General features: G+C 41.7%; 2 protein-coding genes across 22 annotated transcripts in view; both read left to right on the forward strand.

The window, feature by feature from the left end:
- LOC149270548 (dystrophin-like) overlaps positions 1-23,888 on the forward strand; it is a 36,968-nt gene extending 13,080 nt beyond the window's left edge. Inside the window, exons 2-3 of the mRNA XM_089472735.1 lie at positions 8,835-11,780; positions 11,931-23,888. Coding sequence (XP_089328861.1) covers positions 9,144-11,780; positions 11,931-11,966 — 2,673 coding nt within the window. The 5' untranslated portion in view covers positions 8,835-9,143 and the 3' untranslated portion in view covers positions 11,967-23,888. The remainder of the gene's footprint in view (positions 1-8,834; positions 11,781-11,930) is intronic.
- The window catches only part of LOC108620745 (dystrophin), a 165,597-nt gene that overhangs the window by 73,570 nt on the left and 67,369 nt on the right, over positions 1-24,658 (forward strand). The gene's annotated exons all lie outside the window — the stretch shown is intronic.

Raw genomic sequence — 24,658 nt, forward strand, 5'->3', positions numbered from 1 at the left:
TTTTTATTTGATTACATTAATTTCTTAATATTTTATTTTATTTTATTTATTTTTATTTGTATTTTTATTTATGTATTTCTAATAATTTTTATTTTTATTTTTATTTTTATACCCTGAACCCATTTTCAATGGGAAATCAGGGTATAATGGTTTTGTTGAAATGTATGTAACAGGCAGAAGGAGGCGTGGCAGACCCCACAAAGTATATATATTCTTGATCAGGGTGACGAGCTGAGTTGATTTGGCCCTGTCCGTCTGTCTGTCTGTCCGTCTGTCCGTCTGTCCGTCTGTCCGTCTGTCCGTCTGTCCGTATGTTTGAACGCGTCGATTTCCGAAGATATAAGAGCTAGAGACTTCAAATTTTTTGTAAAATGTTCGTAATTACAGCGCGGATATCGAGTTTATCATTAAAATTCGATAACTCATCCCGATCTTTTTTATCGATGAAAAACCTTATCGAAAACCAGTTATAAAATTATATCTTCTACACCTTTATTGCTAGAGTCTCCAAATTTTGAATGTATGCTTATATGCAATTTATACAATTTCGGTTTTTGTTAAAATTTACCCCCCACCTCTAAATTCACCCCCTCACCCTCACTTTTGTAAAACGCGTATTTCAAATACTAGAGACTTGTGCTTTGGCAATTACATGCATATTCATGTTATAATCATAATCTGAAAGTTTCATGAAGATCGTACGTCCACAAAAAAAGTTATTAAACAATTAAGTTCTCATAGTAAGCGCACACTGCAGCCCATGCGTGTTTATGCGTGGGTGCTTGTATGTGTATGTGTTTGTGTATGTGTGTGTGTTTCTTGTGTAAGCTGAAAGACGCGAAAAATTATTGAAATAGCTAGCACTCCAAGGGTTCAGGGGATCTCGTAGTCGAGCAGTCTCGACTAGAGCTTTCTTACTTGTTTTTAATTTTATTTAGTACCCAAAAGCAAAGCAAATAATTTTCCTTCTGCTACAATCGAATATTTACAATTTAACCTGGCATCCTTTTTCTCTCCCTCGCGCTATGCAGCATAGCAATATTTCTTGATTATCATCCCAGTCAGGTGTTGGTATATGTACTACAGGTACTTTATTTACCTGTTGTCTGCTTGTCTGGTTGCCCGCTAACAATTACCATTGATCTGCGTTAACTACGCATAATAGTTTCTCCAGTTGGGCAGAAAGTTGCTCAACTAACCGAGTGCCTGGCATACGCAGGAGCCGTTGCATGCCCCACCTGGCAAATGGGATGCTTAATTGCTTGGCGCAGTTGTTGTGCGACGGGGCTGTTGCTTTTGCAGCTAGTTGTCGATTTTGCATAACAGATTCATTAATTTTACGATGGCTGCAGGGAAAAGTTTTGCTTAGCCAGCAGAGGCGTAGAGGCACGTAACGACAGCAGAGTAGCTGGCCAGGATTTGGTCGTCCAGGAGGCGGTGGGGCGGGGCGGGGCGTAGCTCTGGTAGGTAGCGGTAACTGGCAGCCATTTTGTGATTAAATCTGGGCACAAGTTTGTCGTAACTGGCCCCAAACTCAAATGAGAATTTGCCACCCAAGAGCCAAAGCGAGCATCTGGCGGCTATTGTTGCCTTCAACGACGACGATGTTGTTGTTGTTGTTGTTGTTGCTGCTGTTGCTCATTCAATTGTTGCCGTTTTTATTGTGCAAATTATTATTGTAAGTGAATTGAATTAATTTGTGCACAGCGCAGAGAGTTTGTTAAGTTCGCTGGCAGTTTTGTAGTCGATTTGTTAAATTCAATTACTTTATTGTGATTTCATTGTGCGTGTATAGGTGTGTGTGTGTGTGTGTGTATGCGTGTGTCTGTGTCTGTTTGTGAACAGCGTGAAAATGGCAAACAGAATTAAGCATTGGAAGTTTGAAAAACCAAACAAATGGTCTGTCGCCAAAGCGAATAATCAATTTCATTCAGCATGATTTCAATTAGATGCTGGTTCAATTTTTGGGTTTACATAAAGGTTAAAGATCCATGGAGTTTATATGTGTATATAAATATATATGTATGTACATTTAGTTAAATAAAAAGTTATCCTACTTCGGCTTGCCATGCACGTCCGGCCGGAACTTTTATTATGTTGCCAGAGTTTTAATGTCTACGGCCAACGAGCAGGCGGCTGGCCCCCAAGCACTTGATAAGCTCATAAATAAATTACTTGCATATAAAAAGGGTTCAAACGGCATTAAAATTGCCGGCGCTTCGCTTAACTTTTGCTATTATTGAGATGCTTATTATTTCGAGCGTTGTGCGTAATTCAAATTTGATTGCCGCAACTTTGCGCTGCGACGCGGCGTATACTTAATTTAATATTAGCAAAAGGGCCAAGGCCTGCGTTTATATGCTTCAGCATTTGTCATTTCACTAATAGTTAAAAGAGATACAAAATCTGCTATATATATATTTCATTATTATGTGAATTATGTTTTAAATCAGTTCAATGAAATACAGAGCTAGTCTAGGTTTAATATGTGCAAATTTGCTATTCAAATTCAAACGATTAAGCTTAAAATCAATAATGTTCCCCAAAGCTAGGGTTACCAGAATGAATAAGGGGGCTGTAGCCAACCCGTAGCCTGATATGCTTCGGCCTCACACCTTGCAATAAATGCCCTGGCAACACATTATTAGGCCCCACTCACACACCCACACACACACTCACTATTACACACCTGCAGACACGCCCAGCCATTTGAATGACATGTGAAAATCGTATAAACACATTTCCGACAGCTTTTAGTGGATTAAAGCATTGATCCGCCACAGTTGCAGAACATCGCCTCCTCGAATGGGCTTTTAACTGTCGCAGCGAATTAGCTGCGGTGTATCGGAGCTGCGTCAGGTGAATAGTTAATTCAGCGCCGTTTCGTGGCAGACTTTGGCGAATCGTCTAAAAATCAAAGTGTCAGAAGGCTGCCAGACACGCAGGACACGCCCAACTAAGCGAACTCTATTAACACTTAAATACGTTATAATTGAAGCGAATTGGGGTCTTAATTATTTTATAGACACAGCAGACGCAGGCACTGGGCAGACACACACATACGAGCATACGAGCATACGAGCATACGAACCAGAAGCTCGGGGAGCTCAGCTGTTGCCAGTTGGTTGTTTCAATTAGACCCTAATAAAATTGTCTAACCGAGGCGAAAAAACTAATTTTTGTGTCTACTCGCGCAGACAGGACTCGGCTCGGTCAGGCATTTTGGTAGTGGGTGGGGGATGGGGGAAAGCTCAGCTGGCCAACTTGGGGGTTTTTGCGTATCGCATGTCCTGGCGGTCGTCTTTAATTGGCCAACTTAAGTACCGTTACGTTTCAGTTTTACTTTTTCAAATTTGTGCTGCAAACTGCTTTCTTTTCGTAGCATTCGTGCATTTCCCTAGCCATTAATTCTACCTTGCTTTTTCAATTAGTGTCGTTGCGGGTGTCGGTGTTCGTGTCGTTGTCCGTTTGCACTCTCTCTCCCTCTCTCTCTCTCTCTCTCTCTCTCTCTCTCTCTTTTGGTGGTATCCTGCGTAGCTTTAGTTTAACCCTCCGCTCCATTCCAAACAAGCTGATTTATGTCGTCGCCTTGCACGGATCCACGCCCCCTGCGCAGCTCTCGGCATTGAGGCTTAGCACCTGCCAATGAAGGAGCTACGACTGGCCTGGGCTGGCCTGGGCTGTGCTTTACGACATTCACGTTCTTGTCTGTCGCTCGGTCCAATCTCTGGCTAACCATGGCGTTGCCTTTACTAACTCGTCTTCATTTCTCACTTGGCTGCGTATTTGCACTGTATCAACCAAACTGTCCGCCTGGCCCTGCCTGGCCACCCGCCCATTGGCTGCACTCACACAGTAAACATATGGCTAAGCTATAGAGTTGCCAGGCAAGACTAGAATATATAGATGTATATTTCGCTATAAATTAGATCGGAATTTGTTGCCTCTGGATTATATTATTATGAAGTGCGAGAGAGGCGAGAGTATTTAGTTGTTTTCTTAAGAGTTTAAGTTAGCTTCAATCTAATAAATATAAATTTTTTTTTTTTTTTTTTTTTTTTTTTTTTTTTTTACATAGATATTTATTTGTTTAGATGTCTAACAATTTTAAAGATGATTCAAGTTCCATAACAAATTTAATAGTTTTATTTTATGAATTATTTATAGCTTAATTTTTACATTTCTTCAAATCCAAAAAGTCTTACGCAAATATTAAAAATAATAATTCTTACTCAAATATTAATATTGATTTAATATTTTTAGTAAATAATATTTTCATTCGACTCTTGACATTATTCACTATTTTGATATTTTTTTTATTTTTTTTATATATTTATTTATTTTTTATTTATTTTTTTTTTTACTCTTAAGTCATATTTTTTTCTGACTTAAGCAAATGCAGCTTGAAGCATATTTTAAAATTCCAAGCCAAGCCAATCATATATCAGTAGATATACTTTTACTTACTTATGCATATATACATATGTATATACTTCCACTTATATTTTCCTCCAAGATCTTTTTCATAGTTATCAATCTCACATTGCTCCTATTGGCAACCCTAGGCAGCTTGTGCGAGTTGGCTATTGAGACTATGTAGATTGTAAATTGTAAATTGTAAATCGTTCGCATTTCAAAGCGCTCCAACACCTGTAGACAGAGCTGAACCGCACAGAGCGGGGCATGGGCTATGAGTTGGTCGGCATTGGTTAGAGCCAGGGCCTGGGTCCTTGGGCTGTTGGCTGCTTTTGCGCTTGCTTTTACTTTTACTTTTTGCATTCCCATTTCTATCAGTGTCGGTTTGTTATTTATCCTGCGTGCTTGGCGTTCTCAAGCCGTTGCGACGCCTGCGGGGCCAGCCACTTAGCACACTAGGAGCGGCGCGGCGCCTACGACGACTAGGACACAAGACGAGTTGCTTGGCCACGCCCCCATTGTGGACAGACTGTAATTTAGCTTGAGCTTTTGCGTGTGGCAGCCGCGTTGTTTGCCTTACATTCCTTTTCCTTTTTAATTTATCATGTCTATTTGTTTGGTCTCTCTTTGCCATCGCATGTACTACAACACGAACGACATGGCCGACTCCTGCTGCTGCTGCTCCTCCTGCTGCTGCTGCTGCATCCCTTTCATTCCTTATCCTTGTTTGCTTTTATAACTGAGCATGATTTTTAGCGTGTCTGTGTGTGTGTGTGTGTGTAAGAGCTTTGAATGCGGCTGCTTTTTCTTTTTTATCAGCCCCATAGTCGATAGTTTATTTAAAAGGAACAAAAAATGCCTTAAGCTTGCGGATTTTGTTCTTTGCTGTTTCCCTCTTCGAGCTGTTGGCTCTGTGGTCAGCCGGCTCTGATGGCCTTTGAGCTGCTGCTCTCTTGTTGTGCAATGTGCTTTAACTTTAATTGAAAACCGTTGGGAGTTATGTTCGCCAACAGGTAGTCAAATGTGAATGCACAGGATCTACTCAAAAGTAGACTCTTATCATGCTCCAGTTTATTTTCCTGTCGGTCCCAAATTTCCCAGAGTAACTTGGTTAAATGTGACTAGTCAGAGTTCCTTTTCTTGAGCTTCTTCTGGCATCTGAACTCAATCTGCGTGCGCTGCGTTTCTAGTGTGAGAGCAAAGCATTTTATTTGCGTGCTGTCCACGGCTTTGCACTTGCCACTTGCCACATATTGTGGCATGCAGAAGGCAAACAAACGATGACGGCAACTAGGACAAGGGGCCTTCCTTCGCATTTGTAGAGAAACGCAAGATGCGGTCTCTGCGTTCCATGGTCTCTGCAAATTGAATCAAATTCCAAGCAGTGGAGATTAATCAACCGCACACACACACACTCGCACTCTCACTCACACGCACACAATGACAAGCCGTGACAGTGACAGCATATCTTATTTAATTTCATCTGGCTCTGCTGCAGATAAGCCAACAGAGCCAACAGCGAGCCACAGCCAACTAGAACGGGCACAATGCCAGGCACAATCCGAGCGTTACATTAATTTTTGTTAATCTATTTTGAAGAGTTGGTCACTGGGCAAACAGGGGCAGCTGCCTGAGCCTCAGTTGAGCAACCACAAGTAAATATGCCGTCATTAATTTAAAACTTGAACAAGCAATACCAAAAACTTAAGACACCGTCAGCTCCACTCTGACTCCGGCTGTGGCTCCGGCTCTGGCTCCGGCTCTGGCTCCGGCTCTGTCAGTCAGTCACGGCGTGCGCGCCTGGTCTCTGAGTTACGTTCATTAGGAAATTCAAAAGCATTTCCAAATCTTCGCACACACACACACACAGTAGCATTTATCTGGAATATCAAATGAGACAATGTTGCGGGGGTGTGGGGTGGCAGCTGAGTCTGGGCGAAGTGTATTCGAGCTAACCTAAATATGTCAAATTGTAGCCCTAGCCTGACGCATTGTAGCCGACTTTTGGGGGCAACGCTCTGCGGGTCAGCAGGTGTGTGCGTGCATGTGGAACTGTGAGTGTGTGTGTGTGTGTGTGTGTGCCAAGTGGCACTCTTCAGTTTAGTGCATGTGCTAAAGTGTTGATACAAGCTACTTTTGCTGCTATAACTGTCCTCAGCTCGCAGCTCAGCACAGTGGCACACTGTAGGATATCTGACTGTGGCAGTGCCTTTCTCCGTTGCCTCGTCATAAAGCACACACATACATACACACCTACAGCCAGCCAGAGAGACAGGCAGGCGGACAGACAGCTGAGCACGTAGCAGACAGCTGAGCTGGACGAGCTGACAAAGTGCAGCAGCAACATTTTACCCCAATCAGTTCGCCTCCTGCCTTTATTTTTGTCCCCCTCAAAAAGGCATTGCAACTTGGCCTACACAGCCCCAAATGCAGTCAGTTAAATGTCAAATGGCCAAGTTTAATGCTCATAATTAATTGTATACGATTAATTAAAAGATGCAAAAATTTATTTTCATTAAAATAATGAATTTTATAGGATAAATTTTAAGAAAATATATGCTCCCTAATTAATTATAAAAATTTATTTTAATATAATTAATTAAAATTAATTTAAAAATGCAATTATTTATTTATATTAAATTAATCAATTTTATATGAGAAATTCAAAAAATGTATATATGATCTCTAATTAATTATAAAGATTTATTTTAATATAATTAAATTTATATAATTAATTAAAAATGCAAACATTTATTTTCATTAAAATAATTAGTTTTATATGATAAATTTAAAAAATTAAAAAATTTAATTAAAAAAAAACATGTTCATTAAAATATCCAATTTTATTTAGTTAATTAAATTATTCCTTGTTGCTCTAATAGCAAAAATTTATTCTCATTAAAAAATAAATTTTTATAAATTAATTCTCATTTAAATTAACACGCACAGTAAAATAAATAAGAATTAATAATCTTAATTCTCATTTGTGGCAACTTTATTAAAGGGCAAAAGCCTTTGTATGTTCATTCTATACGAGAGTTTTTGGGCAGTGTAATTAAGTTAAATTTATTAGACAAAGTACAATGCAAATAAAGCAACTCACTTGGCAACATGTTTGTCACACACACACACATGTCTCTCTCTCTCTCTCTCTCTCTGCCCCACTCCCTGTCTCTCTCTGTGTATCTGTTACATGTTTGCGCGCATTTCCCTCATGGCATGTTTCATTTTCCCATTTACACCGTTATGCGCTGGCCATAACCCGAACACCGTAGCAGCGTTCGCTCATTTGTTTATTTTTATATTTCGACTGAGTTTGTAATTTATAATTTATGCGCATTTTTTATTAAATATTTATGTTAATGCCGAGTTTTAGCTCAACCGCAAGTCGTGTCCCTCCGCCTCATCGTCCCATCGTTGGCATCCCTCGCGCCTCGTCCCTTGCATCCCTTTATGGTGTATTTATGCCATAAAGCGTGCAAATGCTTCACATTTTTGTTTTGTTTATTTTTTTTTCCCCCCTCTTTTTGTTTTGTTATTCTCGTTTCCTTGTTTGTTGTCCTTGCTGTCAGTGGCCTGCGTGTGCATATCGTGTAATGCTGTTGACACGTAGCTGCCATGTAGCCAGAAGGGAGATGCTGTTGGGTCTTGGATAGTTGGGTAGTTGGGTAGTTGGATGGTTGGCCCACATAGAGACTCATAAATAGTTTTGTCAATGCCAGGACACACAGAGTCTTGGCTGGTTGCAGCCGTTTGGCATTTCAATTTCGAGTTTCATGCAACGAATTCCTTGGCCACAGCAATATATAATACAGGTGCATATATGTATGTATGTTCGTTATACTTAGCCCTGGCCGACAGCAACTGTCGGAATATTTGGATACGGACAGCAATTTCCAAGCGGAACAAGTATTTGCATCTAATTCAATTTGCATTGCTGCCGTCTTCTGATGCGAATGCATCTCAGGGCTCCATTCGGAGTCTGGAATTCTGCTCAATTTACTCACTGATTATTCGCATGTAAACAATATGCTCAGCAGACTCTTTGAATTTCAGAGTCGGCTTATCAATGTTCGAACTAATTGAACATGACTTTGTGCATATTTATATTTATATAAATTTAATTATTACAATAATAGTTTATTTTGCTGTTAAACATGGGCTTATCGCCAGGCGTATTTATTTTGAATTAATTTTAGTTATATAGTAGAGCTGTTTTCTTTTTAATCACTTCATTAATAAATGTGCTAGGAATTATTTTGTAAAATGATGAGCTCTTTGACGAAATAATTATTTGTTGTTGAATATAAAATGATTAAAATAATACAAATGAAATATAAATCTGCGCACTTTGATCGATTGCTGCTATGCATGGCGTATACGTAACGTTTAACTGAAAGTGCTGTTCAATTTAATAGCATCGTTTAATAACACAAAACCTGCCCCGCGTAGTGCAGTTAACTCGATGGGCCGTAGACAATGTCGTATGTGCAGGAACTAAGTGATTAAGTGCTTGATGGATTGATTGAACAAGTGTATCGATTGCTCTCACGACTGATAAATTTCCATGCCAACAACTGAAACATCATTGGCACACACAAATGGGCCATAATGGCCACGTAGGCAGCCGGAATTAAGGCAATAGCGAACAAGAGCAACTATAACAGCAGCAGCAGCAGCAGCAGCATCAGCAGCAGCAATAACAAACTCCTTTCCCTGTGAACAACATGAATGGCTTTCGCATTACTGGTTACCCGGCCGCAGCCACGCCCCCAGCACGCACGAGCACTGCAAATACAATTTATGCCAAACCCAACGCCCACGAGCTGGATCTGCACATAAGCGAGTCGCTGCTCTACCCCGGCAGCACACAGCCCCTGCCCCAACAACAACTGCAGCAGAGCTCTCCAGGACCGCCGCCGCAGCTAACGAGCATGCTGCCCACAGCTGGCATACCAGGAGCTGCCACGCCCATAGCGCTGAAGGGCAACAATCCCTTTCTGAACAGCCCCTCGCCCACAGAGGCAACGCCGCCCATGGTGAAGCCCACAGCGACAACAGCGAGCGGCTACGAGATGCCCGAGTACGCAGAGCCGTCGCGTCTGCGCGGCTTGAAGCAACGTCCGCACAGCATTGCTGTCACCGCTTCAACGGCATCGCCGACGGCTGCTGGTCGCTCGAGCTTTGTGGACTACAACGCACAGCAGCAGCAACGCCTCCTGCAGCTGTCCCGCCAGCAGCAGCAGCTGCGCAATGCAGTCAGCCTCGTGAACAGCGCCAGCAGCGCCGCGACTGCGACCTCGGCTGGCTGCGCCGACAAGGAGTCGCTCTACGCGGCCATTTTCCAGCAGTACAGACAGAGCCCCACCAATGGGCAGCCGGCAGCACCGCCGGTGCCAATGCATCGCAAGGCAGCGCCGGCGACATCAGCAGCCGGCGTGCCCGTCGTGCCGCGCCGCTCACAGAGCACGCCTCGACCGAATGGACCCTCACTGCAGCAGCAGCAGCACTTGGCCATGGCCTCGCCCGTCAATGGCCATCTGAATGGCAATGGGACGCAGCGTCCGCGCAGCTTGGACCGGTTCAATGGCAGCATGCAGGCAGAGGCGCCGCCCATACCGCTGCGGCGCTTCGCCAACGGCGCTAATGGCGGCGTCGCCAACAACAATGGAACGCTCGGTCGGCAGCGCAGTCCGAAGAAGAGCAGCAGCGCGGACAACATGCTGCAGACGGCACCGGCAGCTGTGGTGCCCACGAGCAGCAGCATGCGGCACTCGCTCAGCTTTCACGGCAGCCAGGAGCCGGCGGAGAGTGAGAAGGGCGAGGCGAGACCCAACAGCTATGCGGCATCGGGGCCAGATCAGGCCTATCTGGAGCACCAGCTGCGCGCCTATTCCGAGCAGCTGCGCACCATAACGGAGTCCGTGCGCAAGTACTCCGAGCAGGCGAAGCTGCTGTCCGAGCTGAAGCGGCAGCAGCAGCTGACCAGGCAGAGCCAAACGAATCTCAATCTGCTGACGCCCAATAGCGCCGCTGCCGGCGCCAATGGCAGCAATGGCAGCAACGGCAACGGCAACAGCAACAATAATAATAGCAACAACAACAACAACAACAACAACAACTTTCAGCCAAACATGATCTCGCCAGAGATAGTAAGCAAATCGTTAGCCTCGCTGTCCAACACTGGCGAGGTGCAGACACCGTCCAATCAGCTGCGGCTGTTCCTCGACAACATTCGCAGCAGCATGCGGCAGGAGTACCAGCAGCACATGCCCGAGGATGTGCTGAAGCCAACGGCGACGCTGAAGCGCACCAGCGACCCATCCATTGTGGCTAAAGTGGCGCCGGAGGAGTCGCCGCCGCCGCCGACGCCCTCGGATCAGCTGCGTCAGTTCCTGGACGCAATACGCGCCAATAAAATACCTGAAAGCTCCGACAAGCCCAAGCTGAGCAGCTCCCAGACGCTCGACTCGTTCATCTCGAAGCAATTGCAAATGCCCGATGTCACCTCGGGCACACCGTGCGGCAGTGCAGCAGGAGCTGGAGCTGGAGCCGGAGCCGGGGCCAATGCAACCTCAGCGGCTGGGCTGGGGGTCAGCGCGGGTGGTCTGCCCACACGCAGGCGGCCCAAGAGCAGCGTGCTGCCTGCCAGCAGCAGCAGCGCCAAGCTGGAGCAGCGCGAGCACTCGCTGGTGACCTCCGAGAGCTTCCATCAGATCTCCGACAATCTGCGGCTGATGAGCGAGGACTTGCAGGCGCTCAGCCCCAGCAAGGTGGTCAGCAGCTCGGCCAGCAGCGGCAGCCTCAAGGCGATGGCAGCCAGCGTCAGCAGCAGCGCCCTCACCACTGAGCTGAGGGTGAACACCAGCTCGCCGCAGCAGCAAATGGTCATGAGCAAGTCGAACAGCTCGCTGGGCTCGCTGGCTATGACGGGGACGACACCGTCGAGTGCCACGACCACGCCCTCAACGGCGCCGCTGGTGTCGGACTTTAATGAGATATTGGACAGTTTTCACGCCATGGCGGATAAGTACAAATCGAAAGGTTCCTACGACTACTTGCGCAAGTGCTCGGAGGCATTGCGGCAGCACTCGTTGCAGCTGAAGCTGCAGCAGCAGCAGCAGCAGCAACAGCAGCAGCATCATCCACATGCATTCCAGCAGCAGCATCAATTCCATCCGCAGCAGCAACACCTGCCCAACGGTTTCACTAGCGACGACAGCAGCTCCTGCAGCACCACGCCGGGCAGCATTCGGGATGCGGTGCAGAATTTGCTGCTCCTGCCGCGCAACGGCGTTCAGATACTCGACGATCGCATGCGTTTGTTTATCGATATTATCGATAGTCAGGATCGCTTGAGTCAGGTGAATACGATTTTATTACTGGTTAAATGCAAAGACAGTCGGTGAACCAAATGTTTCTTTATCATAAACTCAAATGATCCTCATCTAAGACTTTATAAATGTATATATTTATATTTATTTATTTATTTCATTTTCTTCATCTCTTTTCAGGTATGTTTCAAATATGAAAGAGTTAAGAACGCTTAAGAGTTGCGTAAGTAAAAGCTGATTCAATTTATTGAATTGAAATAATATTCACTCAGTAAAATTCTTAAATTAAATTAAATAAAAATATTTTAGCTTTGCCTAAGGCCATAGTGGGCGCGGCTTATATTATTTCTATAAATAATTTTAGCTTTGCCTAAGACCCTAGATGCTAGTATTATATATAATATATATTGACAGCTAAGATTAGCTAATCCCATTTCACATTTCCTTAAAATTTAAAAGTCACAAAATAAACGAGAGAGACCTATCAATACTGTCTATATATGTATACACATATTTATATGTATATGTGTGTGTATATAGCAACTGCTCAGCATTGACAATTAATATTAATAAACTACGGAGCTGTTAGGCTGCTCTGATGCTAATCGTCAGATAAAGCCCAGCTAGCAAAATTGAAATTTTAATCAAATTTTGTGCCCGAAATGCCAGAGTCTCACTCGGCACGCCCACTGCATGTGTAGTTTTAGGCAGCTCGTTCATTATGATGCCAATGATGGAGCAGAGCATTGCGGCTGACGATGTGTGTGTGTGGGTGGCTGGGGTGGCCATAAAACTTGGGTACAGCCCAGGCGACAGTTGAGCGAAGTAATCAAGCGACAAGTCACGAAAATTCCCAAAAGTAGCTAATCAGTGAGGCTATCATGAGCTGACACAGGCAGCGCCGCAGGCATTTGATGTGCCACTGCCTCAAAATTTCATATGCAAAATAAATCAGAGAACTAATTTCGTACAATTTTGCATGCCTGCGGGACGGAAACGGAACTCGGTCGCTTGCCAACCCCAATGTTTTCCTTTGAGTGTGTGTGAGTAGCTGTGTGTCTCTCTCTCTCTCTCTCTCTCTCTCTCTCTCTCTGTGTGTGTGTGTGTGCTATGTACGGGTTAATGACGACTAACGTCGCTTTGGGCATTTTAATTGTACACGATCCTGACCCGTGTCCGTAACTGCACCACTTCAGACCCTGTGCGAGTTGTCGAGCCCATGAAATTCACCTGCTGCAATGATTGCACAAGCCATGAGTTCACCAGTGAATTCGAGCATAATGTTAAAGCAGCTGAATACAATATTCACATAGGCAATTGCACTATTTGAGAGACCAGCACTCTCACTTCAAAGGGCTTAAATGCGAGTATTATAATTTTGATAGAAATTTAGTAATAAAGCAGTTGAATATATCAAGTTTGAATAGCTGAGAGAGAGAGAGAGAGAGAGAGAGAGAGAGAGAGAGAGAGAGAGAGCCAGAGAGAGAGAGAGAGAGAGAGAGAGAGAGAGAGAGAGAGAGAGAGAGAGAGAGAGAGAGAGAGAGTCAGAGACAAATAGAAGATGTTGGGTATTCGTCAAACGACTGAGCAGCTTAATTGCGTTGCAGCTCTCTATATCATGTAGCATTCAATTCATGTATGCACTTTAAATTCTTTAAATATTTTTAGGTATTCGAGTGCATTCATGTACTATAAGAAAGCCTTAAAAAACTAGAGTTTAATTATGGGAATTCTGAAAAGCTTAAAATATTCGTTAGTAACTTATGTACAGCTTAAAATATTTATTAGTTAATCTGATTGGTCTCCAATAAGATTAATGAGGTATTTTAGAGTTAAATATATATATAAATATAAAAAATACATATAATAAAGTATACACAAGCAATATTTACTAATTCCTTTTCAATAATGAATACTCATTGTTGCGTGAACGAAGGTTTCAGAAATTCCATTGCCTCTGGCAAAAATCAGAAAAGTGATGAAAAGCGATTTTTTACGATTTTTACGATTTGCGATTTTCATCAGATTTGACATTTTACAAAGATTTTTGAAAACTTTTGAATTTCGAGAATCGCCATAGCTCATTAAAGAAGCGGAAACTAGCAAAGCTATAAAATTGCGAATTTTTGTGTAAATTGTTGCGACGATAAATAAAAGATTTGGTGTAGTTCTTCTTATTTATTATATGTGTGAAACTGTGTGCTTCGTTCTTTATATATGTAGTAGGTGAAAACATGTGAGAATTGCAGTAAAAGCAAGTACCGTGGTGTTGGAGTTATGCTATTAACATAATGCTGTTAATAGCATAACACTGTCATGTGGGGGAGGACCAGTTGCTGTTAATGGGATCTGGTATTAGCAGCCGTTGAAAACTTTAGGTACATTTAATGAAAAGCTTCTTCACTTGACATATTCATATACTCAACATTCATCTACTCTTATATTTGCCTTTAATATATACTGTCCTTAGCATATATAACATTCCAGAGACATTTTCTGGTTTAATTGCAATGGATTCGGACTGTAAAAATTCGCTGAAAAGTATTTTAATTCGAATTGGAATTCTGCAGTCGATAGCTGTGTGAAGTGAATCAAAATATTGGTTAATTGAACTGATTATTATTATTTTTTCCCTCTCTCTCTCTCTCTCGCTTTCTCTCCTTTTTAATAACGCATGCATTGCGGCTGCCATCAATGTAATTTAAAAGCTTTCCATTTATGAACATTATTCGTCGAATTGCATTTTAAATGAATTCCTTTAGCCGTTTGCCGTTTGCCATTTGCCATTTTCATTTCGTTGTTGCTATTGCTGTTGCCGTTATCAAATTATTTTTCGAGCGGCGCAGAGTAAACATATGCATGTTTTAAATGTGTTTTTCATAATGTAATTGCCAGCAATTGTGCAAATATGCGCTAACTGAAATAATTGCATTGTCCGCCGGCCACACGGCAGTCCCTTTGCTGCCAATGTAATTATTTAAACGGCCAATGTAAACGAGCGCCATGTTTGTCGAGCACATGTGGACTGCAGTGGACTGCGATGGAGTCGTGCGCAATAAATGAACTGCCAAATAGACGGCTAGCCGACAACGACATTTACACTCATTTTTGGCCAATGCATTGGCGGTCGCATTGACAGCATTGTCAAAAGCCATTTATTTTAATTAGCTGGCCGCACAACAAACTAGCAACAACAACAACAACAACAACGAGTCACACTGGTTGTCCAGCGAATTCATTAAGAGAACTTTTTTTCCTTCATTCATTTGATAATTGCATTGCGGTCAACACTTAGCAGTAATAAACATTTAATTATTTGCTGGAAAAGGCCGAGTACCTGAATACAAATGTGAAGCAGCGTATAATCACATACCATAATTATCATTTTAATTAGTATGACTAAACTATATTTGGAAGTTGAGCTGAATTGAAGTACCTGAAATATGTTTACTCCATAATTCTATATTCAAAGTAAACTAATACATTGTTATTTTTTTCAGTATATACTGCACAATAATTGCATAATAAATCAAATGTTTTTTTTTATAAATATTTTCTTTTTTTTTTCAATTTTTTACATACTTAAATTTTCCATATTTTGCCGTAAAATAAATATTTTGTTTTTTATCGTATATTTCGATACGTTCATTAAATTAATAATTGGCCATTAAATATTTTGCTGCGCTGTGTCTTGCGCTTGATTGAAAGCCACTACAAGCAGATTACAACATGCTTTAAACAATATGCATTACTGGGGCAGCTGCAGGAGGCATTTCAACAGCTTTCGATTGCGGCTTCTGCCGCCTGTCCAGGCCGCTCCGGTCCGGTCTGGTCCATGTCGCTTATTAATTGCATGCCATAAATCATGATTATGCCACTTGCTGACCAACCGCTGCGCTAGTCGCAGTTATTAATATTAATCTTTTTCGCCCACACAGCGAGCGTAAGAGAGAATGATGGAGAGAGTATATATACAGAGAGAGTGGGAGAGGGAGAGAGTGCTGAAATGGCCAGGTAGCGACTGCCATATGGCAGATTCATGCAAATGCGTCGTTGTCGTCGGCTGTTGTTCGGGCTGCTGGTTGGCCTATCTTGATTAATTGCAAAAGTTTACGAGACACACTGGGAGACTGGTAGCCTGGTAGCCCGGTAGCCTGGTAGTCGGAGTCCAGAGTCCGGCCGTAAGTACCATGACTAGCATCCATGGGCCATGGAAATACGTCAGCTGCTTCCGTTTCGGGGGCCACGGAATTAATAACAACAATGCGGGTAACAAGCATCATAACACGCGTATGTTGTCACGTAAATTGGTTTTAATATTTAAGGCACTTCATTACTCACACAGAAAGAGAAAGGCAGAGAGCGAGAGAGACAAAGAGGGGGCCAGCGTGAACGCTGATTCGCGAAACTTTCACGCGCTGAAAAGTAGGCTACAAGAGCGCACTTTATCGACACGCCTGCAGTGTAGCGCTGCAGCTTGACTCTGTTGCAATTAAATTAAATTGAATATTCTGCAAAGTTTTGTTCACAGCCAGCGCAAGCATAATTTACAAGAGCACTCACGTTTCACATCGAGCTGCCACGCCGGTTCATTAATCATATGAGCTCGACTGGCAGGCGCTTAGTTATTTGCCCCATCGATATCGCCATTTCACTTTCTCAGCGCTTTGAGCCATTGAGTAGAGCAATTGCAGAGCGTTCAGTGCAGAAAGTGCTGCGATTTACTTTCAGCTGTTGTTCGGGACAATTGCCAATGCAGATATGAGCGCTTCTCTGCTGAAAAGCAAACGGAATTTTTTTTCTTCCTTTTGCAAAAATAAAAACGAAATTCGTAGACGAGAAACAGTTTGCAGTCTCGCTGTCAGACAAGGCAACAGCACAAGACAGTTAGCCTACAGCTAACAGCAAATGTATATGTGCGCGAGTGTGTGTGTTTGACAGTGCGAGTGGGCGTGGCCGTGGTCGTATATGGACTACCCAAGCTGTAGGCGATCGAAGAAAGTTTTCGCTTTTTCCCCTCACTCAGCTTTTGCTGATTTTTGACATATTTTCTTTTGAGAGCGAACTGCAAACAAACTAACAAACTGCAGGGCGTTTTCGCAGGTGCAACTGGGTTAACAGGCAGAGCACAGGTAGCGAACAAGTGAACGGGCGAGCTACCCGTCGTGCGAGCTATGCAAATGCCGGTAGAAAATAGATGAAAAAGTATCTCACAGATTGCAGCTGGCAGTAAACGAAATGTGTTCGGCATTTTCCCAATTTGCAAGCTACCTCCATGAGACCTGCCTCCCTCTCCAGCCCTCCCTTGGCGTGTCTGCACCACTATCTTTGTCGTACCTGACATATGCAACAGTTCAATTTGGTGCGGCAGTGGGCAACGCTTCCTGCGCTATTGAATGGCAGCTTCATTAATCAAAATACTCAATAGCTGCACACACACACACAAACGCACACAACTCAGGTAGCAAGCATTACAGGTGCAGCCACTTTGCCCCACGCACATTTTTTGATTGCATTTTGATTCCGCTGTGGCAGGCTGAAAATGAAATTTGTATGTATGAAATAAAATAGCGTACAATTATCTTAATGGCATGCAGTAAATCAGTCAGCCCAATTGAATGAATGTAGCTGCTGCCTGTGCAGCTCGCTCGGCTTTACGCTGCGTATGCGTGACATCCGTGAAGTATAGTTCGCCGACAGCTGGCAATTGAGTATCGTCATATCTCCTACTATTCATATCGAATGGGAAGCGAAATTCGCGGATAGCATACGGCAGATGCTTGAAGTGGGCCTCATATGACTGAATTGGGCAGAGAACAAATTAAAATCGGTTTTAATTATATACGAAACGATCTTTATTATAATTGTAGATTTTTGATTTTACTAATGAAAAATGTGCAGTTCGATGGAAATTATTCATATAGGTATGCAGATTTGAAAACAAATTATATAACACTTGCAGTCTAATTAGAAAACTTTTTATGAAGACGGTTTACTGAATCGGTTTAGCTTTAATAAAGCTATGAACATTTGAAATGTAGCAGGAATAGACATTAAGCGAAGCGTCGAACAGGAAAGCTCGTGCTGAAAAGCTCAGCTTTGGGAAGATGCATGGTGGCAGATCCCAAATAAGATTTAGGGGTCGCGCAGGTGTCAATGCTGGTTTATTGGCAATGAGGGGTTGACGACTAAGTATTGAGGCCTAAGAACCAAAACTGGTCTGCATTTAAAGTTTCACATTATTTGACCCATAATATTTCTATGTATATATTTAGATTTATATTGTTAAGCTGCACTTTTTGCACTACCTTGCCCATTCCTGAAATTGGGAGACTTTATTTGAAGCTTGAAGTGCTATCAATTGTGTTATATCAATAAATTTACAAAATTTATAAAATATTTCTACGTAATATGGTTTTTTTAATATGATTTATCAACTTTGAATTCAAAGCTCAAGGGTACTCAAGGGTACAGAAGACACTTCTACTCAGGCTTCTCTCTTCTTCTTACTAATATTGGCATATTAATATTTGATATTTGCTTGTTAACTTCGCACTCATACTATTTATTTATCTTTCGTTGTTTATTTATTTATTTTGTCTTTCATATATGCAGCTGTATATGTGTCGTTTATATTGCCAAGCTTTAAGCTTATTCAATGTCTCATCAAATTGAAATGCAATTTTTAAATAAACTCCCACTCAACGCACACGTGTGCCCGCCCTCAGCTCAGCCACATACATTATTCAAGCGAACGACCTTGTATTTTGATTGTGTCATGTATTTCCTTGCACGCTTTAGCATCGATTACATTTGGCTAAATTGAATTGTGTTTGGATAAAAAAAAAAAAAAGGAAAAATGTAAGAAAAGGCAAGCTCATGTAATACACGATATATACATACATATATATAAATACAATTTTTTTTTTTTTTTTTTTTTTCAAACAATTCTTCGTAGCGTGCAGACAGTAGCTTGGGTGGTGCGATGATGCGTGTTCGGTGGGTGGGTGGCTTGATTGAACGGGATGCAAGCAGGTCGTTTGCTTGGCCTGCCGTAGCTTGTACTGTCCAATTACTTGGCTAAAATTCCAATTTCGCTCACGATATAGAAAAATACATCAATTGCTATGCATACGTACGGTCCCTAATATCTGGGATTGCAGGCAGCTCCTGTTGACACTTTAGCTTTATTAGTTGTCTCTACTTTCTATGCAATTGTTTCGTTTCACTCTTTTTTCTTTCGCTCTATAGGCACCGAAGAGCAAAATAAACTGAGCGACAACTTGACATTTCTCGAGTGCTCTACATCAATGTCGGATGCCGGTCGAGTGTGTTTATTAAAGGCGGCACGGCTCGAGCGGCGAGCCAACGAACTGATGCAAAAATTCTTGGCTCTAGCCTTTGATCTCTCCATCATCATGCCCGACTGCAGTTTAGCTCGTTGCATTGTGTGCGATGCTTATATTTTACAGTCTCTGCTTTTGGGCGCGTGCACACAAAGAGAGAGAGAGAGAGAGAGAGAGAGAGGGCGGAAGAGAGATACTCGCATACCCACTCAAACAGTAGTAATTGCAATCTCACTAATGCTGGCAAATGTGTTGCGGCTTTGCTTCGGCTCTGGCACAACAATGCGTCCACAGTCAATTGGATTTTCTGTGTGTGCCATGAGGATTTTTAGATTACTCAGCGAGTTCACAGCGCCAGCTGCCGTTCACAGACATATTTTACTCTTCTCTTTTTTTTTCTCTCTCTCTCTCTCTCTCGCTCTCTATTGTTGTTGTTGGGCCGATGTTGACATTAGTCAACGCTCAGTTTGGCAGACGCGTCAAGTTGTTTACTCGTTGTCTTTGTTACGGCTCGGATTTATTGTGTTTAATGTGTTGAAAAGTCTGCTTATTTATGGCACTGGTTTCTTCTTCCTCTTCGCACACACACACACACATACACAGGCACGCGCTCGCACACAGATTGATTGTATTGCTCTTTGAGGGTTCCTCGTGCGATTTGCGACAGTCAAAACTGTTTTTGTCCCTTCGTTCGATTGTGCGGAAAATTGAAAACAAATAAAAAACGGGTTGATGACCCATTTGGGCGCAGTCTATGCTAGGCTAGGGCAACAGTTGGCCAAGAGCATAAATCGAAGAAATGCTAAAGAAATGCAGCTCTGCCTTGCAAAAAATAAATTTAATAATAAAATAAATAAATAAATAAATAAAATAAAATAATAAAAAAAAATAAAAAAAAATTAAAAAAAATAAAAAAATAATAATATATTTTAAATAATAATAATTTAAAAAAATTTAAAATAATAAAAACTAATAAATAATAAATGATTAATAAACAATAAATAGTAAATCAAATGTAATAAATAATATGCCTGAAGGTCTCCGTTGCTCTGGCTTAAAACTTGTTATTTAGAATTAAGTGTTTGCAACAATAAATAAATAATAAATAATAATTAGTAAATAATAAATACCGAATAACAAATAAATAATTAATAATAAATAAATATTCGGATTATGTTCTTTTATTTTCTTTTTTGTGCTGTTATTAAATTTGTAATAGGATTTTTAACATACTTAACTTTTAATACTAAATATCAAAGTAAATACAAAATTAATTTTATTTAATTCAAGCTGATTATTGAAAATTTTAAGCATATTCTATAAAATTTACTTTGATTCAACTTTTATTTTGTTTCTCAGTAATATTATTTTTCAATCTGAAATTCTATAAATTTGTTTTCTATAGGTGATCAATCTAGTTTATATATGTGTGCTCCAATTAAAAATGTAATTCTATTCTGTTGAATTGAATAGCTGTCACAGCTGTCCGCTTTTATTTCTGCTAGCCAAACGAAATACATATATCTTGTACCTATCAAATATTATATCATAAATCCACGTTAAATATTTGTATAACATATTATATATATATATAATATATATGTATGTATATCCACCCACAAAAAGAAACAGAACGAAATTTATGGACAGCTGCTGCTGCTGCCGTTGCTGCTGCAATTGCAATACCAAAAACCAACACACAAAAAAGAGGAAGCAGACTACTCTAAGGTTTTATGACACGAAACATGTACAAACTAATATTTTAGACGTAGCTTTTGCTCCGCAATTTCCCCACCGCCAAGCGTAAGAGCTAATAGTGTTTGGCCATTTTTCAAAAAAGTGCCGCGTAGCGAACGCTCGAAATTGGCGGAGAGTCGCACAGGAGGCGAAGAGGCAGTCAGGCACTCAGTCTCTGCTCAGGCCAAGCTCGTTAGATGCAGCACTCCTCAACACACATACATGCACATATACCCCTTCATAGTGTGTGGTTGGGGTTGTCGTTAGCTCAAAGTTTGTTGAAAATTTTTATCAGATGCTGAGGCAATGACATGACCGCATCTCACCAACACGAACATCAACGGAGGCGGAGGCGGAGCTAAAGCTGCTGCTGCTATTGCTGCTGCTGCTCCTGCAATAGCCGCAACATGTTAGCTGTGTCGACATGGTCACTGGCATCTGTGCCATACATACTAATAAACCGTTAGTTGGCTGCCCCTGCTGTTGCAATATTCGCTGAAAATGATTTTGCAACATACTTTTTCAATGCCGCTCTCAGCTCACAGCAAAGGGCAGATTTTTTATTTTTATTTCTAAATTATTTTTCTATACAAAATGTTTTTGCTTTAATTGAGTGTGAGCATGCTGAATAACATTTCCATTGAGAAAAATGTTAAACTATATAATTTTCATTGCCGTTTAACACATTTGATAAACGTAAAGCTGGCCTTTATGTTTCTTTATCTCCTAGTGAACTCGTCCAGCTGTAGTTCAATTCATGGCTAGAACTTTATTTTGTATCCATCTGTTTCATCTCTCTCAATGTTGATTCATGTGATGCGGGCGTAATACATTTTTAAGAGCACTTCTTGCCAGCTGCTCCCTTTGTTCACTGATCCTGGCTGCATTAAAGCTTTGTTGCATTTACGCTCGAGTTACGTCTGGCTGGCACAGAAACGGACTTCCACACACGCATACAGCTGTACATAAGTGGTGCTATTACGCAGCGAAGACAACTTCTTTGCACCCATTTTACCAGCAGCTTTACTTACTTGACACACTATCCAATCTGGCCAGCAAACCAGCCTGGCTACCCACTCAGTCAGTCAGTCAGACAGCCAGTCAGTCATGCTGCTACTTTTTGCCCAGTTTATTACTTTTATGCGATTATGTGTCATGTGTTGGGGTCTCTCAGTCTCTCTGTCCATGTGTGCGTGTGTGTGAGCAGACACTATGTCATTGCCATTATTAGCTCCATATAGCATTCACTTTTTGCATCAAATGTACTGCCTGTGTTTGTGGATGTGTGTGTGTCGCCTGAAATTAATTCCAATTATTTATGACCTCTAATTTACTAGTTTTTGTGCCTGTACATTTGTGGCGCAGCGTGTGGTCGGCCATTTGGGCTAATCATAATTCATAAATATTTTCTTTTATTTATTTATTTATTTATTATTATTTTTTTTTTTTTTTTGCTGTAAAATTAAGTAAAAATTAAAGCACATGGAATACGAGAGAAGATATTTGAGTGGTAATTAACTCGTATACAGTGCATATTATTCACCCTCGCTGAGCTGCGTGTGCGCTGAAAAGCATGCTTTGATTTTGTAGCTTGGGGTATTATGCGGCTTGATGTACTCCATGCAGCTTCCAAAATGATTAGCAGCTGTAAAAGTGTTGAGCACTCGTCATTTCGAGCCAGTCATTAGTGCCTGTTCTGGCAATGGCAACTGCAGTTGGCAGCTGGCTGTAAATTTCCAGCATAGTGAATGGAATTCAGTCCGTTGCAGAATTACGCATACGCCGCGTTGCACCACGGGCAACAGCAGCAATCGCTGTGTTGGCCAAACACGAATTTTAGACCCAGGAAAATGTGAAAAAAAAGAGAAGTAAAACGTACAATTTTTGCCCAATACAACGAGCACACAGATACATGCAAAATCATCATCACTGTAGGTAAGAACCTGCAACATGGCAAATCTGCATGGCAAGCGCGCAGCAGGTCTTGCCTTAATAATTGTGCATGTCTGTGTATTCGTGTCCTGCTCGCATCAGATATCTGCCTGTGGTTGTCTGGGGGCCAGGCAACTACGGCGCGCTAACAACTCTCGTCTGCATTATGAGCCCCTCCATGTTCTGCGTTCCACACTCCATTCTGGTCGTCTCTGTCTGTCTCGCTTGCTCCTCCGACTCTGGCGTAGTTACATGCGAGTTTGTTATTTTCGAAACGAGTTAAAATTAGCATAGTTATAGCAAAACGTGCAGCGCTTCTCGTTTCTGGCTGTTCCAGACGACTGCCAGCGTCTGCCTTGGTAATGATGTGAAAATATAATGAACTCTACAGATGCGAAATTGAATGAAAACATTTGCTACTTCTCGGCTGGCAGCAGCAGCAGCTGAAGCCGTAGCAGATGCAACAGCAGGAGTCGGCAGTCTTGAAATGCTGCATATTAAGCATTTGCATTAAATAGTTGGATTAATTTAGGTCAGTGTGTTGATTATAAACAGTTAAGCCAGCCCAAGTTTACATGCCTAAAAAACCTCAGCACACTTGCGACACTCATCAGCCGAGCTGCTCTTTCACTCTCTCAATACTATTGGCAGTTGGATATTCAGGTCAGCGCTGTAATGCGTCGCTTAAGTGCCTATAAGTATGTAATGCACTCACTCGCCCCCAGCCCCTGCTCCCCTCTCAACCAGGGACTGTGATTGCGGCAAGCGGACTAAAAAACGCACCACACACAGCCACGTGACCAACTGCATGAATAGCTGTTTGGACTGCCAGCAGGCAAAAAGTAACGCACAAAAGTGTGATGTCAGCCCGTAACCCATTAGACCCCGCCTACTCGCCTACCCGTCTACCCGCCTGTCCGTCTGTCCGCCTGCGCTGTTTATTTGGCCTATAAAGCGCCAGTTGGTTACAGCAGTTAAAAAAGCAAGGACAGAAATGAGCACACGTGGCTGGCGAGTGCCGCGCAGCACAGCTTCAAAGCGTTCAGGCAGAGAAAAGAAAAAAAAAGGAAAATAAAGAAAAAGCTGTAGTAAAAGTGAACAAAAAAAAAAAAAAAAAAAAAAATTGCAGAAGCTGAAATTGGTTTTATGAATACGAGCATTGTATACGCTATATAAATAAGTCTATAAAACGGTAAAAATAATATGCTAAATTGACTGAATTGGATTGTATAATAATAAAGATAAGTCTGATTCAGTTTCTATATGAAGCATTGTTGAAGAACTTTGAAAAAAAAAAAATTAAATAAATAACTAATCTATACAAAAAAAAAAATAGTCTATCATTAAACTATTTCACATTTCCTTTCATCTTATATTCTTATTAATTTAATACACTTTTTTATAAATTTTGTTTTTTTTTTTGTAAGCTTTCAAGCTTAACAAAGAATTCACTCTTAACTGCAATCTTTAATCTTTTAAAAAATAGATTACCACGAATTTTTACTAACAATTTGGCTTCACAAAAATTCAGTCGACATTCTGCTAGAGTATTAAAAGCGAGTGACACACAAATAGCTCTGGCATTGCCCTAACGAATTCCCCGGTTGGACTTTGTTGACCTAAAAATCTCATTTGCCGCATGCTCATTTCTGCCAACACTTTTGTTGCGGCTAGCAGGGCAGCTACGACTGCGCCTTTTCGCTCATTGTTACGCAGGAACCTGAGGCCTCAAGCTAAAAAGTGGATGCTTTGATGTGAAAGTATCCAAGTGCTGCTGCTGACTCCTTCAATTGGATACAGCTAGAGAGAGATCGGGTCGTGCTATTTCAGCAACCAAAGAGGCAACTCAATCTAGACAAAGAGGCAAATACTAAGCTAGCTGCAGAAGCTAGT

Source organism: Drosophila arizonae, chromosome 2 (genome assembly GCF_054131065.1).
Source record: "Drosophila arizonae isolate 15081-1271.41 chromosome 2, UAZ_ARI_1.0, whole genome shotgun sequence".
Lineage (NCBI taxonomy): Eukaryota > Metazoa > Arthropoda > Insecta > Diptera > Drosophilidae > Drosophila > Drosophila arizonae.